The 19362-nt window shown below is 47.1% G+C and overlaps 1 protein-coding gene across 1 annotated transcript in view; it reads left to right on the forward strand.

The window, feature by feature from the left end:
• The window catches only part of LOC149345173 (lipase member J-like), a 99596-nt gene extending 84983 nt beyond the window's left edge, over positions 1-14613 (forward strand). The window contains exons 6-9 of the mRNA XM_089546483.1: positions 3880-4032; positions 6995-7066; positions 9813-9881; positions 14002-14613. Coding sequence (XP_089402609.1) covers positions 3880-4032; positions 6995-7066; positions 9813-9881; positions 14002-14271 — 564 coding nt within the window. The 3' untranslated portion in view covers positions 14272-14613. The remainder of the gene's footprint in view (positions 1-3879; positions 4033-6994; positions 7067-9812; positions 9882-14001) is intronic.
• Positions 14614-19362: the final 4749 nt, after the last annotated feature.

A 19362-nucleotide genomic window follows, 5' to 3' on the forward strand; every position in this document is an offset into this window, starting at 1 on the left:
AGTGGCTAGTGCGGTGAGATACGCAAGTTGCTGGCAGGATGTAAGGTAATAGGGTGGATATGCGACGACGAACAGGAAGAGGCGATATTGCAGATTTAGATTTTAGAGGTGAAAATCTCATGGTATCCGTAGAGGCGTCCGTATAGGTGACTCCTGGACGTCCATTGAAGCATTTCTCGAATTGACATGCACGGCTGGCCCGTCTCACGGCCTGGTGTTCCGTGTGCATCCTTTTGAGAATAGGAGAGATGCGGAGATCTGGCTATATTCCGAGGTAACGTCAACGTAACTGGGGGCGCCCTCGTTGGTGATATCCCAGCCTGTTGCAGTGCCGCTCGGCCAGCGTGTGTGGGTGAGAGCCACTCGTATTTGCAGGTGAGGGTTGCTTCAGTCGCTGACGGTATTGGGGACGCCGACAGCCATAAGCTTGCGAATAGTTGTTGGCATTGTAAGACCCAGGGCCGTCTTATATGCTTTCCGAAGTGACGTCTCTAGCGACATAGATTTGGACATAGATTTGGACATACATTGGACATAGATTTAGATGCAGTGGAGCACCGCATACAGTTTTCTCTCTTAGCATGAAAGGTCAATCCATTTGATCATTAAAAATCAAGAGAACTCGTTCTCTTCATGCAAAAGCCAAGAAGTCCTTCGCATACTGTACTGGTTATGCCACACTCGCTAGCTCATCGAGTGCACTGAACTTTAGACATAGCGGCAAAAAGAAGGAATGAGGCGTCTTCCGGTTTATATAATATTCTTCTTTCGGCAAGCGTGAGACTTAGGTAAGGTGAAGAGTAGGTGATGCGGGAGCAGATGAAGGCTTGAACGAGGCGCAGGAGGTTGGACTCTCGCATACTTCGATGCTTGTTCAAGATTCGCTTAAGAATGCGACCGATCTGCACCACCCACTGGTCGATGCGTTGGAGCGTAATGTTGTTACTGCTGTTGGCCTGTAGGTGCAGGCCTAGGATCCTGATGTGATGCGGACGAGGTATGGCGTTGCCTTGCACCTGGAGGATGATCTGAGGAAGTATCTTTGGGGGGCGTCTTCCCGGGGACTGGACGATAATATACTCTGACTTTATCATGATGATATACTCTGTCTCTATCGAGATAATCTCCGACTCGATCGATGGCGGTCTGGAGAGTCTTTTCTATCTGGCCGACACTGTCGTGCGTGATCCAAGGGGTGGGGTCGTCAGCACAAAAGCTGTGGTGTAGTTGGGGAATGTCAGTCAGTACCTTGGGCAGCCCTATCAGTGCAATGTTAAAGAGCATCGGCCAGAACACGGAGCCTTGCGGCGTGCTACTGTTTCCAGGAGAGATGGTGAAAAGATCTCCCGTGCCGACGCTGAGTTTTACTTTGAGGTCGGTCGTCACGTCAAGCAGGAATGCGACGATGATCGTGACAAGCACCTGCATTGTCAGGAATGCTGCTGTAGTGGTCTTTACTGTGACATAGACATGAAATCAGACATCTGATATTTTTTCGTTAGGCCTTGGAAACTGAAACATCTAGTACGTAGCTCAAACTCTGAAAAGCGTCCATAGGTCATAAAAAAGATGCGTTAGTAGAAAAAATAATTGCATGATTTGCGTGCTAGAATACAGGCTGATCAAAATTAAGTTTTACACATTTCTTAAAACGTGGCACTTAGCGGTACCTGAAATCCACCTCTTACGTAAGTTAAGCGACCAGAGAAGTACAAAGGGCGATGATAATTGTTGCAGTAACCTTGTTAGCCACTGCGGCTACTTTGAGTGTTTATTTTAGAAGCGTAGAGGCGACCACATTTATAGTTCACTCATAGAGGTCTTTCCATGTTAGTTGCGCGTGCAAGGCCATTGCAGCGGTCAGGAAACACCTCCCTCAGGTGACGAAACTGTTGCATAGGGTGTTTCTTGCATTTCGATAGCTGGAAGTAAAGGGGAAACAGTCGACATTCACAACACGGTCACGTCACTTACGCGGTGCCAGCTTTTTGCTGAATTTTTCGGTTTTTCTTAACTAACGTGCATCTAAATGCGGCCGCCGCGACCGGGATAGAAATTGCAACTTTCGTATCGTAAGTCTGAGCTACCGCCGCGGGTACCTTACTGCACTCTTTCCAACAAAGAATTGGCACGTAAAACGTTAAGTTAGCGCATGCACAGTTTTTTACAGCCTAACTGCTAACTGATCGTTTTCCAGTAGAGCGTCGGTGCTGCAATCAGATCACGTGACAGCTCGCAGATTACGGCACTGAACAATGCTTGCAATTGGTTCCCAGAATCATGTCATCGTCACTCAAGTGGCCTCCCAGGCGCCTCTGATTGGTTCTCAGATTGGTAGCTGCACCACTCCACTCACGTGTCCTCTGTGACGCCTCTGGAGGGTTGTCAGAATTCATGACAACATCCCCAAGGGTATAGGAGACAGCCTCTGCCTGTGCGTCATCAGTTCCTTCCTTCCAATCCCGCGGAGCCACGCGCAGCGCGAGTCTGTCGAAAGCTGCAGCCAAACGTGCCTCACAAAATTGTTGGAGGAGGCTTCTGGTGTGCAAAGCTTTGGAAGAGCAATCACCCAGGGCATTCCTCAGCCCCTTGCTCCTCCAGGAAGGAAGTGGTACAGGAAGCAGCAGGCACTCGAATCTCACATTAGTGTCCAAAATATTTATTCTCTCCGGTGCGTTTGGAAGAGGTGGCAGACGTAAAGGCAAAGCCCCCTAGCGCACTACGCCCCCAACGTTCTTCTGGCTCTAATTAACCGCGGGCACCTTGCCTAACGCAGCCATAGGTGTGCAGTGGCAGGGCGCGTGGCGAATGTTGGTCCGCCAAAGACAGACTCCTCAGGTCAGGCATGGTGAATAACGCCAGGGGCTCCAATTGCGGGAAAACTGATACCGCGGCTCCCGAGGTGTCCAAGTGCTTCTGGAGCCCGGCGCACCACTTCTCACGTCCAGGCCATGACACCAGATACAGCACACTTTAAATCTCTGCCTTACACATGCCTCAGGGGCTTTTTTGTGGCTTGAGGGAAGTGTTTCTGTGGGAAAACAGGTGTAGAGCTGAAGCCCAGAGTCGCCACCTTCACTTGCCGCTCATGTCCCAAGGACGCTGTCTCGTGATGGCACACTTGGACACAGAGTTTGTCGCCTTGCACGTGTGAACTTCCGGGACCTCAAGTGGAACGAAAGAACTGCTTTTTAGCGATGGGGCTGAACAACGACTTGGTTGAGAACTCCATAGTTAAGTTAGGCTACCATTTCAGCGCTGTTCAGACGCGAAGCACTTTTGCAGAATATTACATAAACCGAAAGACGCCGCATTACTTCTTTTTGCCGCTATGTTTAAAGTTCAGTGCACTCGATGAGCTAGCGAGTGTGGGATAACCAGTACAGTATGCGAAGGACTTCTTGGTTTTTGCACGAAGAGAACGAGTTTTCTTGATTTTTAATGATCAAATGGAGTGACCTTTCATGCTAAGATAGAAAACTGTATGCGGTGCTGCACTGCATCTAAATCTATGTCCAAGCACAAAAAGCTATACACTTTTCCTCCCCCCCTCCCAAAACAAAACAAAACAAATCAAGCTTGTTCATTTAATTGCGCAAATCACGTACAGCACCCGGTCCCTAATAATGCATTCCAGGTTTAGACCTCGCGTATACTTGCTACAAATTTTTTCTAGTCATGATTCATCTCTAGCTCCCTTCTGCCCATTGTTGATGCAGTACTGTCACAGTCGTGAAGCAAAATTCGACGCCAACGTTGCAAATAAGAATACGCCGCCTACGAAGCTGATGCGATCAGTCAATGCGGCGTCGATGTGGCCCGGGGGCAAGTGAAGCTCTTGAAGGACACTCATATGTCATGCCCGCTCTCCCATGGCAGCGCCTCGTCCACTGGGCCGGCGCGTACGAGCTGATGCCCAACGGCATGCGGGTGGCAGGATTCGTGCGGCAGTTCTGCGGCTTCGCGACGCGAGGCATCTGCACTCTCATGGGCGACACACTCTCCAACTTCGGCAGCAGGTACATCAACGAGGTACGTGCCCGCTGCGCTGTCTCTGAGTCACAGGAAGGCAGCGCGAAGATGACACCGAACGCTGAAGTAACACTGTGGACAGCTCGGGCGCTGTCTTCACTGTTACCTACTGTTACTTTCTTCAGGCACGAGTCTGCCATAATGCTGGTGGACCTAATACATATAACTACTTGTTTTCAGAGGGTGATGCCATTCGGTAAGCACAGCGCCCCTCCTGTCTTCAGTGTCACTTCTGTTTTCGGTGTCGCTTTTGCGCCGAACTCTTGTATATCAAGTATGAATTAACTACCTCAAACACAAATTTTAATCAAAACTATCTCGGAGAGTTGAAAAATAATCATCTCTGTAGCCTCATCAAGAACACTGAGGGGTCGGCGCGGTTGTAGGCAAAGAAAACTTGTAATCAGAATTGGTGTTCCGTACCGAAGGGCTGAGGATAATGTCGTGTATTGGAAATACAAATAAAAAAAAATTTATTTCGACATGTCTGATATTAGCAATGAATTCAAAAATCCTATGACTGCTCTGACAAAACGTTGCGCCCCGTACCCAAAGAAAAACGATAGCAACAAAGACAGACCGAGAGTTAAGCAAACAAAAAAAGCAAAAAAGGTTGATATACACAACCAAGCATTCGTAAATTTTCCGTCGAAACAAAATAAGTATTACAAACAGAAAGAACATAAGACCACAACTCACGTGGTTAACAACGCATCGCGCATTCGTTGGTCCAATATCGTGCCTGAAGAAAGATTTTCAAATACTCATCTTTCCCCCGAACAACAACGAAATGAAAGCCGATCGCCTTGGATTTTCAATAAGCATTGGCAACATTAGCAGTTTGTTATGATAATTTTGTATTTTAAACAAGAAAGTGTGGTGCGAAATTTTCGCCGCATTCAGTTTCCCTATGTGTGCTGTAATCCATGCATACGTGGTATTTTGTTTGTTTCTTTTTAGTGTTTGTGCTCTAAATATGTTTACGCCTTACTTAACATTGTCTTTCTCCTGTCGCGGCCAACCTAACCTGGAAGTATTGAATAAAAAAAATTGAACGTGAACATTACACGCAGAATAAACATGCACAAAATCACATTATAGTTAAAAAAACACCTCGAAAGGTGCCCAAGAAATCACAGTGCCTAGCCTAACTTTTAGAAATATACCTTCCATTTGTTGTTTCAAATCTATGCTTTACGGAACTGCAAAAAAAAAACTGCATGTTTGTACTTGTCGGACCAAGACTAGGCGTGGCTTACGCGTAGTACTCTTTATGTGTCTCTGGATACGAAGGATTTAAAATATACAATGATGAGCTGCTTGAAACATTTTAGAGCAAATTTATGGGTACCACGTAATGCGCGAAGTTATTATTGTGCATTTTAATGTTTTAATTGGTCAGCGTAACAAGCAGGAAATGGAAAAAAACGATGGCAAGTCACCTATCCATGTCGTACCATGCAAGCTTTCACATAATTTTGAAAAGATGCGGGCGGTGTTTAACGTAAAACATGTCATCTTGGCCTGAAACAAACTTTCTAAAACCAGCACTATAAAATAAAACGAGTAGATTGCATGAAGACACATGAAATGCAGTCCAGTGGATACACAGCAAACGTAGTGCGCGCGATTGCTGTCAGTCGCTGTCTTCACTGCACAGGGCAGACGGGACGTTGCTCAACGAGTCGGGGAGACAGCATAGGCTATGCTTGAAAAAGAAATCGGGAAGCAACCTTGCCGACCATTGTAGTGCATATGAGACTGATAGGAAGAGAGGCTGTCCAAAGATAGAGAGGTCAGAATTCATAGGAGCGCCTAAAAATAAAAGGCAGCGTGAAGTCATTGAGGCATACTTTATTAGAAAGACCGGCCAGAAGTGCGGCAGCATGGCTTTCATTTATTTACCCGACAGCAGGTTTGAATTTCGGCACGGTTACCGGCTTAACGCTGCGCAAAGGTTTGCTTGAGTTATGTCGTTCAGTTCTGTAGTGCGTGAATTTTTGAACGCTTAACTTTATGCTGCCATCACTTTTACCATTCCATACTCAGCCTTTGCTTTGCTTTCTGTGGGCTTTCGACCCGTTGTTATTCACAAGCATTGCAATTTAAGATCAATTTCAATCGCCATTTTCACTCTGCTTCAAGCCACAAGTTTGCTTAGTATGGGAACCTTGGGCACTCGCATTATTAGCATTTTATTTGTTGCAGCGTGCAACTTCTTTTTACTCTTTCACTTTCCTTACTGTCATGGCGATTGTTGAACTTTAGATTTATCAGCTCAGTCTTTCCCTGGACACCTTTTAACACCGCAGTCCAGCTGAAACTTCTTTGAATCTTCTTGTTGACTTTTCATTTTTTTTTAATTATTATGTTTCTCCACCACCTGTTACTGCTTTTCACATGTTGTTCATCTTGATTGTCCGTTTAATTCAATGCATATGCTCACCAACTGATCTAGTTGCTCGGTTTCTCTATAATCCTATGGTAATTTAGCATAGGAGTGCGCCAACTATATTACAGAAGGGGCGACACAATTCGACAAAGGCAAACTTTCAACTAGGCTAATATGTACGGCCAACTAGCCTGCTTTAAAGCCTTGATAATGCGGTGATTCCTTCCGATATAAAGTTGAAAGTGAGCGTCCGACTCGTGTAGTTCTGTTTCGTGCTTGTCGCTTGCTTGCGCTATGTCAACAACTCTACGGTGGTCGACTGAACATGACTTGTGATAATTCCAGAAGTATAGAGTGATTTTTGCAGTTCTAGCTTGTCTTTAGAGGTGAAAAGAAAGACGAGGCACAATGTGTGAATGCGCACTTTTTCTTTGGTACTCTGGGAAATTCCGGGGCAGGAGTCCTGCTGGTCCACATGCTTTCACCTGCGAATACGTGTACATAGGAGACCATTCGGTTGTATATCCCCAGAAAACGTGTGCTTAACTAAGCGTCTCTTATTTGCAACAGTCACGAATACCAGTCTACTTATGCCATCTGCCTGCTGGAACGTCTATGAAGAATCTCATTCACTTCGACCAGGTGAGCCTTTATTTTCGAAGTTAGGTTTTCCCAATACTTGAAGAGAGGCCAAAAGGGATGTTAAACCTTACTACGCCCATCCCCCCTGGTGAAAAGTGCGTTTGACAAAGTTAGACAACCTATATAATGCTGCGACATGTACAATATTCCACATACACAGGTTTCTACGGCACGTTAGAACAAGATACAACATACATGTTTCAATAAATATTAAAATAATAAGGAAACATCAATAAGTCACAAGGAAGTTTCTCATGGTCGATCAATCCGGGTTCTACAAAGAGCAATTCTATGAGGTTTTCTAAGTAAAGGTAAACTTGTCTATTTATGACGAGACCTTTTATTTGTGCGGTTGCATTAAGGAGGACAAATGGCATGAGGTAAATAATGGTTTGAGAACAAATATTTGTTCTTACCTGGGGTACCCTAATAGAAGGATTGCTTAATTCGAATATTTTAAAGCAATCGCACTAAAGGACTGAGATGCTTGCGTCAGTCGCCCATCAGTCGTGGTTTCAGAAAAAGAAAGATTCCGTGAAGACCGCCCATGTCGGTTCACCGCAGAAATAAGGACGCGTGCAGGGTTATCTTCCTCTAGCCGGAGTGTTTTATCGTTGTTGGACACGTGCGTTGGCTCGTGCATAGCTGTTTCATTCGTAGCTATTTCGCGCCTTGTATGCTGTGTTTCGTACTATTTTTTTTCTTCTGCAGCATTCATGCTGTAAATTATTCCGTCCCTATAGCACAGCGCAGTTGAAGTCAGCGCCTGTCTTGTCTAAGTGTCCCTACTGTCCCTGTTTGCTACGCTGTTGCAAATCATGGTAGAAAAGACGTAAAGTTACTGGTGATGCGAGTGATACTCTTAACCATATAGGTCTTGAGCGGTCATTTCAAAACTACTTTTTGACAAATATGGACCCATACTGGCAGGGTGGGCCATACTGGCACTTTGCGCTTGAACCGGCGTGCCGGGACGCTTTGTAAAAATAAACGCCTGGCCCGTAACGAGCAATGAAACTAGGTAATGTGCTGAGAGATGTTTTTCTGGTGCTCTAGTCATAACCATCGCGGTGCGGTGTTGTTCTAGTTGCGTCTTCTCGTGGAATGGTGCACACCCACTCATAGAGTGCGTCGAGGATTCCCTGGCAAGAGACTTAATTGGAAAGTAAATTCTGTGAAGAGAGAAAAACACCGATCGCTGAACAAAGCATGAGGACAATAAAAAAAGACCACTTCTAAGTTTTCGGCAGCCATAGGGTGCGTTGGGCTGCCAACAGGGTGCGTTGGGCTGGTGCTGGTGCAATTAGAGCATCAAGCTTTGTACTAGCAGAGCACACGGCTGCTGCGGACTTGCGCAAGTATGGGGGTGCCCAAAGGCAAGAAAAGAAGCTGCTCAAGCTGGGATTGAACAGGCGGAACATGATTCCTCGACGGGGAGAAGCAGTGGCCATGAAATGTGTTCAACTGCATCTCTGTTCTGAGCGTTCACACTGTACAGGGCACCACGGCACACTTTTGCAGGTATAAATTCAGTGACGGCAGCGCAGTCTCGCTAGGAATACATTTTTTAACAAAACTTCTGGAATACCTCTACTTCTAGGAATACCTTCGTCGCTAGTAGTTGAGGAAATGGCCCGGACCTCTTGCAGTTAAATTGTTGATACCGGGAAGACACGGGCAGTTCGGAGGAGTTTCGTCCTAAATCGAGATAGACTGTGACAGTCATTAGTAGCTAGTTGCTCCGCTCGGTGCTCGCTGGCACTGATGGGCGAGCTTTTCTGAAAAGGATTGTCCAGCTTGGAAGCGAGTGGCACCTGGAAGTTGATCCAGCGCTGGGCAGTTTGACAACCCTTGATGCGCCGTTACTGGTGACCGAAGTCAACTGGGCTAGGCATGCATATATACGGGGTGCATCACCTAAGACTTTACACTATTTTTAAAACCAGAATTTTTGAGTTAGCAGACCGCTTTTTTCGGCATAGCATTATAAGCGGCGTAGTACACCAGAATACAGTTAAAACATGCTATCTAGCTGGTTGGTTAACTAATTTTTGAATAGTTAATTTTCAACTATTACTGTTAGGCTCCTTAATTCTTTAAAGTCGTGTAGCACACCGCAAGAGATACCCATATCAGTTTCTAAAATCTCTGAAAATTTTGTTACGCTCGGGGCTGTGGCCCAACAAATTATGGCCACATCGCGCTAAATTACATGCGCTTTCGAGAAGCTTGCAGGCAAAGAAACCTCTCCAGTGCACGAAAGTGGTGGAAATAGCCAAAGTTTGTCGGGCCCCAGCACCGAGGCTAACCGCGTCTCAGAAATTTTAAAAACTGATATGGATGTTTGCTTACGGCGGGATACACTCCTGTCAATAATTAAGAATCCTAAGGGTAATAGATAAAAAGTTAATTATTCAATATTACTTAACATTGTCCTATTTAGCATGTTTTAGCTGTATTCTGTGCTACACCGCTGGCAATGCTATGCCGAAAAGAGCGCTCTCCTAACTGAAAAAGCCTATTTTTAAATGTTGTGTCGTGTTAGGTGAAACACCTTTTAGAGTGCGAATGTCCGGCTGGAAACAAGGTTTACTCAACCTAGAAAAGGGCCTCATTGAAAGCAGGCTGAACTGAAACACGCGTTACTTAAAACGAGCTGAAATGAAAGAACACGGGACTGAAATTCCGTTAAAATGTTCAAATTGCGTTGCCTCTTGTGTGACGATTCTTTTTATTTCCTTTACAGCTTGTCAAATCAAAAAAGTTTCAAAAGTTTGACTACGGCCCATACTACAACAAGGATTACTATCGAAAGGTAAGTAATAACGACTGCTAACGGGATGTACTTACGCTCTCTTAGCAAAGTGCGTTTTAAATTGAGAATTATTCAGCAGCTTCGCAGCAACGCAGCTCGCAGCTTTCGGTTTATAGCTGCAGGATGTTTAAGAGGGCTCCGTGCGCCGGCTCGGTCAGAAGTAAACGAAGGACTCGACTGAAGCTTCGACCAAACTCGAGATTCTGTATATGCTCCTTGCGGGACAGGTGTGGGGCACAGATACGCGATTTTGCTCCCCAAAGTGTCAAAGGAAGTTACGATGCGAAGCCGCTCATTCCGGCAGAAGCCATGCCTCGGCAGAGCTATTCCAATAGGCGCTTCTGTAGACCATTAGCTTTTGAATTCTGTTTGCTGCAAACAGAAGAGTATTGGATTGGTTTATGGTTTGTGGGGGCTTAACGTCCCAAAGCGACTCAGGCTATGAGGGACGCCGTAGTGGAGGGCTTCGGGAATTTCGCCACCCGGGGTTCTCTAACGTGCAATGACATCGCACAGCACAGGGGCCTCTAGAATTTTGCCGCCATAGAAATTCAACCGCAGCGGCCGGGAGAAGAGTACTGGAGTTAATATGAGCATTTTTTCTCATCTCATGTAGTTATTCAGCTCTGAAGTTTCTACTTCTCAGTTGGATGACTACTGGAGGTAGTGTTTCACTAGTAACAACCTCGCTTATTAACTACAATAGAAGAGTATTCGAGTTAATAAGCGAGGTTGTTACGAGTGAAACAGTACCTCCAGTAGTCATCCAACTGTGAAGTAGAAACTTCAGAGCTGAATGACTATATGAGATGAGAAAAAAATGCTTATACAACATCCACCCCACCAAATAGCGCTTGCGCCCTGAAGAAACCTTGGGTAAACGTCGGGGTTTTCTTTAAGTAATTTTTTGTTTTCCCAAACATCGTCACTCGCTTCTCCAATCAAATAAAAATTAGTCGAAGTCCTTCGTGCCTTACTTCTTCTAGTGTACATTAGGAAATTACCTAATAGCTTTCTTTGTGTCGCGTTTTAGACTCTGGATGGCAGCGCTCTTTTCAGACAAATATGAAGTAACAGTGATAGACATTCAACTCATTCCGATTATATTATCTTGCTCTTGTGTAATACGTGGCCAATTCCATTATACGCTTAAAGATATACCCCTACGCGCATATTCCGTAAATCTATCAGCTTGCCAACGCAGAGCGCTCCGATCCTACACTGGCAAGTGCTTTCGTCATGTGTTGTAAGAAGGGCTTGAATGTGATACGGTTGGTTACGGAAGAAATTTGGGGGTGAATATTGCAGTGCCTCCATAGTTATTACAAATAAGGAGTGATTCACACTTGAACCTCTACTTATATGGCAAAATATTGAAATTTTGCAACACAATGCGGTTCATATGGTCTGCCTAGCGCGTCAATAAATAGATTTCAGCACCTCCTTATACAGATTTAAACGTAGAAGCACAGGAAGCGGCAGTTAGCAGTTTGAAGCTTGATTTAGAGCGGAGCACTTTGGCGCCCGTTTCTGCGTTGCGCGGTGTCGCCGTTGTCCTTCGTAAAGGCCGATTCACACGACGGTCCGTTCGCCCGCGGCCCGCGCATCACGTGTTCATGCGCCAGCACATTGAGAGGCGCGCTCACCAGGCCGCGGGCCGACAGCGCGCCTCTCAATGTGGCCGCGGCCTGGTCAGTGCGCTTCTCAGTGTGCTGACGCACGAACACATGATGCGCGGGCCGCGGGTGAACGGACCATCGGCCTTAACCAGCTCCGCAGCTGTGGCAGCGCGCTGCTCTAGTTGTGCGCTATCCTGGCGCCGTTTCTCCCTCACGCCCGAGCCGAAACGCATAGCCGCCGTCGTTCGCCGCTGCGTGTACGCCCCACTCCCCCCCCCTCCCTCTTTCTCCGTGGCGGCGACCGCATGATAGCGTGCAGTGTTCTCCGTTTGCCGAAGCGCCGGCTTGGCATCAGCGGATCTCGGTGCGTGCATCCCAAGCCGAAACGCAGAGCCACGTTCACTCGACTCGCTAGCAGTGTCAGCGCCATCAGTCAGTCGCTATTATCTCTTCGCGCCGCGCAACGTTCCTATGCGCCCACGCGCTGCCTCGCGCGACCTCCAGCTAACTTAAATGCTCGACCGTTTCGTTGAAAAAGCGACCGTCGCACGCTGCTGCTCAATTTTCTTGCTTTGCCTCTGCGAGTCGCAAACAGCTGAACCAATCAGGAGCGAGTGGAGCTTTCGGCCCGCGGTGTAATAAAGGCCAGCGCTGTAATAAATGTGCTGCTCATTACCTCTTTACTATGAGCGCAGTCTCATGATAAAATATGTGCCCGATTTCCGCGACACATTCAGTAGCGAAGCTCGCAGACACCAGGCGAGCTCCACTGGGTATCAGCAGAAAAACGAATTTGCTTGTATGGCAGTTATCACTTCTACTAGTAGCTCGTTATTGGCCAAAGATCCTCTAAAATGATACATTTTTGACAGTCCTGTAAGCCTCGCCTTCCCATGAGTGCGAGAAAACATTATACTAGCGCTTGTTTCTGACGCCTGCGGCCAGCACTCAGGCTGGCAGGCCGGCTCCGAGAAGCACCCTCCTGCTACATCACGACGTTCGTACCGCCGCGGTACACGTCTCACCACCATGTCATCCACCTGTTCCATCAGGTAATGGTAGTAAATTGCGAATAGCGAGGCACCAGAGCACTTTTGAGGACCGACCGGGGCGCAAGAGACACGGCAAAAGCAGAGAAAACTCGAAAGCGCGCGACTGACGTGAATTCTTGGAGTTTTAGCTTCGAATAAGAATCGAAAGAGAAGGCGACCCGCAGGTCCGCCTCTCAAGTGCAAACAACGGTGTTGTCGAGCTATTGACTGGTCGCCTGCCCTTTGCGAGTCGAAAGTGTGGGAAGAGGAGGTAGAAGGGGAAAGGCAGGAAGGTTAACCGGAAGAATAATCGGTTTGCTACCCACAACGGAGGAAAGGGTGAAGGGATAAAAATGTCAAAGAGAAAGGAGAGTAGCAGAAAATTGAATTCAGTGTGAAAACTTAGCCTTCGTTAAAGTCGCAGACTTTCATGCAGGCCAGAAGTTGGCAAGAAGCGGAGCAGTGGTTTGGAGAGCTTCACTGCCGATGATCGCCGTGGCCAGTGGCCGAGAATCTTCATTTCCGTCAGTGGGCGTGGATCTAGACGCTCCAGCGCACGGCTGAGAGGCTGCCTTTCGGCGCTGTGTGCAGGGCAGTCCCAAAGAATGCGGGATATATTCTCTTCATACCCGCAGCTGCACATGCAGGGCTCTCAGTCACAGCGGTTAAGAAAGAGTAATGGTTGGTAAAAGCTACACCAAGCCACATGCGACACAGCAAAGTTTTTTCACGTCGTGGTAGGCCGGATATAGGCCGGAGCTTCAGATCTGGGTGACAGGATTTTAAAGGGGAATTGAAAAATTAACCGAAATTCCACACGGCAAGCGTGAGTGTTCGATTGGGCCTCAGGCTGTACGCATGCGTGTGAGATACACAATGTAAAGAGGAAAACACAGTTGAACGGATGTATATTACGGTAACAAAGCAATTATGAAACGGTAGGAAAAAAGCTAGCTGCGTAGATGTGTCAGTAATACTGAGAAGTGAGAATGAAGATATGAGCGTGCTTGTGTCGTCGCGGCCGCCGCAGGGGGGTCTCATACGAGAAGACGGTGGGCGAAGCCTTTTCATCTCCCTGGATTTACCTTTCGTGCTACGGCCATCACACGATGGTGGTGACGGGGATAATGACTTTGACGAATACATTTATTGCTCAACAAATACTTTGCGGATGCTGCCATGCCAACAGCAAGAAATCAGAATTATCACGTCCTCCAGCAAGAATTTGATTACGCGCGATAAAATAGTCGAGTTACCATGGGGCATTGAGTGAGAGTTAAAAGTTAAAGTTAAAGTTAAAGTTAAAGTTAAAAGAGCCGTTCTGAGCTCAGAGATGCTCAGAGATCCCGTGGCCGTGGTGTAGAAAGACTTGTGCTGGCAAGATCGACTGTAAGTACATTACATACAGTCGTCCGCAGCTGGGACGTACCTATCTGAGTTGCTGTGGTCTTTTCCTTCTTCCCACGACAGCGGACTGTTCCAGAGTACGAGCTGTCGAACGTGCAGACCGACCTGGGAATCTTTTGGAGCGCGGGCGACGAGTTCGTATCCCCGGATGACGTGCGAGAGCTTCTCAAGTCTCTGCAGAAACACGTCAAAAAGAGCTACTTCATCGACGACCCGTTCTACACGCACGTACACTTCCTTCTGTCGACGACCAATGGACACTACTTGCACAAGGAATTGCTCGCCTTCCTGGCACGCTACGACGACAAGGGGCCCACCTGCATCGGGTCGTGAGAGGCAGAGAGTGCCGCCCGTAATAATCATAAACCAAAGGACGTGTGTAACTGCCTGTACCCTCACGTTCTCATTTAGAAAACAAGTTTCTTCTTGTAGGTGAAGCGCATAATATGCGTTGAACGATATAGCTCTTTCGCATGCGATCTGCACCCTCCTGCGCCAACTAGCCTTTACCATTTGCCAATCTGGAGCACTGTCTCTGGCAGTGCCTTGTAGCCCTCCGAACTCCCTTCTCCCACTTTCGTACCTCGACTACGTGGCTGGCGTCGGATAACCCGGCGTACCCCAGTGTGCCCGGATAACCCATGTCCAGAATCTTTTGAGAGCGTAGTATGTCGCTCTTTAATAAACTGCTTTTTTTCAATCGCTCTCTGTCTTCGTAAGGATTTTTCTTGCGACTTTTCTTGCGACGCTGCTAAATGTATTTTTGTTCTCTCTGTATAATGTTTCATGTGGGCATTTTTGTTTGCAAAACAAGATACTCGTTTGGTATAAAACCGACTCTCTTGTTGTGGTAACAATTGCAGTATTATTTGAACTTGTACTCACAGTTGCGACCAAGATTTGCAACGTCATGGCAGATAAATATTTATTTTCCTGCTTCCTTCAAAGAAGTTACAAATGTCATGGGTGAACGTCTCGTAAGCGGCTGCTGCGAAAAACAAGCCAAAGGAATAGTGCACGTTAAAGAACCGCAGGTGGTGCAAATTTCCGGAGCCCCGGCGTCCCTCACAGCCAGAGTTGCTTTGGGACGTTAAACCTGAATAAAGCAACCAAAACTTCCTTGGCAGAAGTAATCTCGGCCGCTCACGTAGCTCGGTGGTAGGAAATAAAGAGCATTCAGTGAGCCCTTTATACATGAAATTTACTTTGTTTCTGCTTCCAGGAACTGTGTAAAACACGAAGGAAACACTACAAATACGGCATTTGTGTAGCCCCCCTGTTAATAATGTCACGTAGTGACGAGGGCACTCGGGCAGCAAGGAAACAGCTAAAAGCTTTCGAATGAGCCTGTTTATTGGCTGAACCTGTTCCCCCTAAACAGATGTGAAATCGGCGGCAGCGACAGCAGCAGGTGCGCTCGTCCAACACCTGACTGGCCGTCGCTGTCGGCCTAGCTGATTTTGTAGCTTGAGAGGAAACCTCCCAAATGAGGCTTCAACAATGTGAACAGTAATTACGACTATCATAGGAAGAGCTGCACGCGTTTGCAGTAATACCGTTAAAGCTGAAGCTTGGTCGAGTTGGCATCAACAACAGCGCGAACTTGGACGAGGACAGAAGAAAGACACATCGACTGGCGCTGTAATACCGTAATACCGGAATACCGGAAGAATCCGGTAATCTGGAATAGAATATGGAAAATAATCTGGAAAATAATCTGGAATACTGGAAGTAATAGCGGAAGAATCTGGTTGCTCCTGGCGAGACAAACGAAGTGATGAGTCACTTGCCGGCGACTTACAAACATTGTAAACACTCGCGGCAATACCCGCCTTTCTTTAAAAAAAAATGAGCATGGGTCTGACGTCAAAAGTGGAAAAAGAGCTCATAAAGACATCGAAAATGCAAAAAGTGGCGTCCATCAGCCTCGTAATAAGCCTTTAGGTGTCCAACATTCAAACCTCTCGGCGTCCCCAGCGTCGCTGAGAAGCTGCCGCTCCGCCGGGTATGATTCCGTAGCACCGCCGACCCCGATTTATTGAATGCGATGGTGCGTTTTCACCGCGAACGTTGCACTGGAAGTTTTTCTACATGATTAGAGACTAATATATAGTAAAAACTATCACGCTTGCATAATATAATAGCCCTTTGACACTCGGATTATATTGTACTGTGAAGGAAAATCTGAACATTTGCGTGTGGATATTTGTCCATCCCTTAATTAACAAAATAGCATGAATGGCTCGAAAACCTCAGGTATTACTCACGACGCGCATTTTTACGCTCACGGAATGCCTACCCATTTCTCCAAAGAATTTATACATAAATATTTATGCAGAAACAATTGATTTATCACCTTAAGCCGTTTTCGGGACAAAAAATCAGCCAGTGTTCTTTAGTAAGTGTGTCCAACGTGTGAAAAGAAAAAAGCTGCAGCGCTAGAAAGACTTTCCTAGGCGCATCGTGGAACTTCGAGACTTCTATCCATATTTCTTTAGTTTGAAACGCGTTCTTCTTTGCAGTGCACCAAATGGCCGTACCATTCTGTCCAGCAGAGATCTGAAATATTGCAAGCATCATCTCCCTTGGTAAACACAGCTTTAGATGGCTAGTAAAAAGTTGGAAAATTCGCGTACACAATTGCAGACGACCTGCCGCAAAGGGTTGTAATAGGAATATATCATAATATATGAAAGGCTGCAATAAAACCTTAGAGAAAAATATTGGGGCCAGACGGCCGCTTTTGAGCTGCAGAGTGGAGGACTCACGCCATCCTTGAAGACCAAACGGCCTTGGAAAGCTAGGCCAGGGGTCCATCCCACCTTACATAAATAACCTTGAAACTGGTAAAAACCACCTAGGCGCAAATAATTTCACAAGGACAAAAAAATACCAGGAGACAACGGACCGGCGCCAACTTCAAACTGTTTAACAAAACTTCTGTTTGGGCTAGATGGTGCATAGCTTATATAGCTTATAGCTTATAGCGCCTCTCCTTTGTGTTTCCTCCTCTTGTGTGCGTGTTGTTGTGCGCTTGAATTTATTTCAATATATTCCAACTGTTTATTGCTCGAAAAACACATACATTTATGGCCTCAGGCAACGCCCTGACGTGAGAGACACGTCAGTTAAGTTGTATGCGGTGGAGTACGATTTTCTGTGCAATAATGTTCGTTCATTTTAATGAAATAGTTTAGGAGGTTGTAGCGGCGGATGGAGCTCTCAGTCCGGAACCCCATTGGCGTAGGCTGCTGTCCGCGCTCTTTCGATGAGTTGCTTTTGACTCTTTTCGTCCGAGCTGGACAGAGCTGCCTCCCACCCCTCCTGCGTTGGCTGGTTATTGATAGTGACCGCCTGGTTTCGTTGGCAGGCCCATACCATATGGTACAGGTCAGCCTTCTCCCCGCAGAATTTGCATTGTGAGTCAAATGACTCCGGGTCTATTGCATGTAGTCTTCGTGGGTTGTTTTAAGTGTTGGTCTGTAGCTTTCGGAGGTGTAGTTTCTCCCCTTTGAACAGTGTCTTAGCCGGCGGAGGGTAGACCCGACGGGATAATCTTAAGTGCTGAAGTATGTCATTATAAGTTAGTAGTGGGGTAGGAGGTTCCACGGCATCCGTACTGGGTGCCCGGGGGAGAAATGCTCGGGCGGAGGCATGTGCGCTCTCGTTCCCTGGGATGCCCTGGTGACCTGGTACCCCTATTTAGTGTCTGTGTGCGGGTTGGTAGCCACGGGTGTAGCTATCTTGCAGGATTTTAGCTGCTAGTGGTGCGACCCTGCCCCTGAGGTAATTGCGATACGCTGTCTGTGAATCTGTAAGAATGTTGTTTTTTGTTTTATTGGGGTTTAACGTACCAAAGCAACTCAGGCTATGGGACGCCGTAGTGAAGGGCTCCGGAAATTTCGACCACCTGGGGTTCTTTAACGTGCACAGACATCGCACAGCACACGGTCCTCAAGTCGAAATTCAGCCGCCGCAGCCGGGATCGCACCCGCGTCTTCGGGTCAGCAGCCGAGCGCCGGAACCACTGAGTCACCGCGGCGGGCTGTAAGAATGTATTCCGAGTTAGTGCGTGTTGCAGCTAAAGGAATCGCCACTTCTTCAGAAGCCAGTATGCCCTGGCTAGCCAGTACTAGTCCGTCCATTTCTGTATTTTGGTGCACTACCGCGATGGCCGTCATTCCCTGCTCCGGGCCCGCAGCATCAACATATAACACGCCGTCGCGCCCGCTGTAGTGCCTTCGTAGCTTCGGCTCGTGCTTGTCCTATTTACTGGTGAAAATCGGGGTGCATATTCCTGGGTAGTGGAGCTGCCTTGAATTGTCCTCTCCATGAGGCTGGAATGTCCTTTTAGCGTCTAGCTATTGGGGGCAATTGATGTTTAAATCACTGAGGACTTGTCGGCCAGTCCGACTAGTGCAGAGCCGTACCACCTGCTCCGTGAGGTGTGCCTCTATTAGGTCGTCTATCGTGTTGTGCACGCCCAGTCGTAAGAGCCGGTCCGTCGATGTCGCAAGAGGGAGGCTCAGTACTTTCTTGTAGGCTGTTCTGATTATGACGTCTCTTGACTGGTACTCTGTGCTCATCTTTCAGGCGCTCCTGGGCTAATAATGTTTTTGTGCGCCCACAGAAACCGGCAGACATCACGGACGCCGAATCTCGTGAATTTAAGCGTTAAATACATCCTGCGTTAAATACTGAAAGTGGATTTAAATTACAGCTGTAAATCCCACCAAGTTGCGTTCTTAATTGCTGTCTTCCTTAACACTTATCTTTCTTCATTGCATACCGCCTGCTTACGACGTGGCCGTATTTCAACTTAGTCACTGTGGGTGAGCGTCCCTCTTACGTAGCGATATTGTGTTCGACTATTCGAGAAAAGTCATGACCGCGGAGGCAGTGATGAAAAATTTCTGTAAATATCGAAGGAGCAAAACAAAACTAGTAGATATAAGCTTGCAGGCTAAGCGTATATTATCCAGCGAAGGCTGGTTCGAATCATCGGCGCTTCCGACAGGTAAAGTCGATCTGGCGCATGCATGCGACGAAGGCGGTAGCGCTGGCACATACATATTCACAGACATTTTGTGCACGTGTCGAGCCAGCCTGACACAGAAATAACTTGGCTTTGCTTTCCTATTTGAGCATGTTCAGCTAGTTGGCTTTCTACTATTTCTTTCGAGCCAGTTTATATACTTGGCTTAGCCTCTGTGTTTCGAACTCGTTTGGCGACTGGGCTTCGCCGTTTTATCAGCCGGCACCACAGGTAGCGGTGAGGTCTAGCATGTTCATCTCGAATACACTTTCTGCACGTTTTTGGCTTTCCCGTTGTAATGGAGAACAACTGCTTCCGCTGACATGGCGAATCTAGGAACATCGCACGGCGCACACACTTCCTGAACATCAGTTCTGAACTCTCCTCAT

The sequence above is a fragment of the Amblyomma mixtum genome, chromosome 5 (assembly GCF_055824585.1).
Source record: "Amblyomma mixtum isolate Tamu chromosome 5, ASM5582458v1, whole genome shotgun sequence".
Taxonomy (NCBI): domain Eukaryota; kingdom Metazoa; phylum Arthropoda; class Arachnida; order Ixodida; family Ixodidae; genus Amblyomma; species Amblyomma mixtum.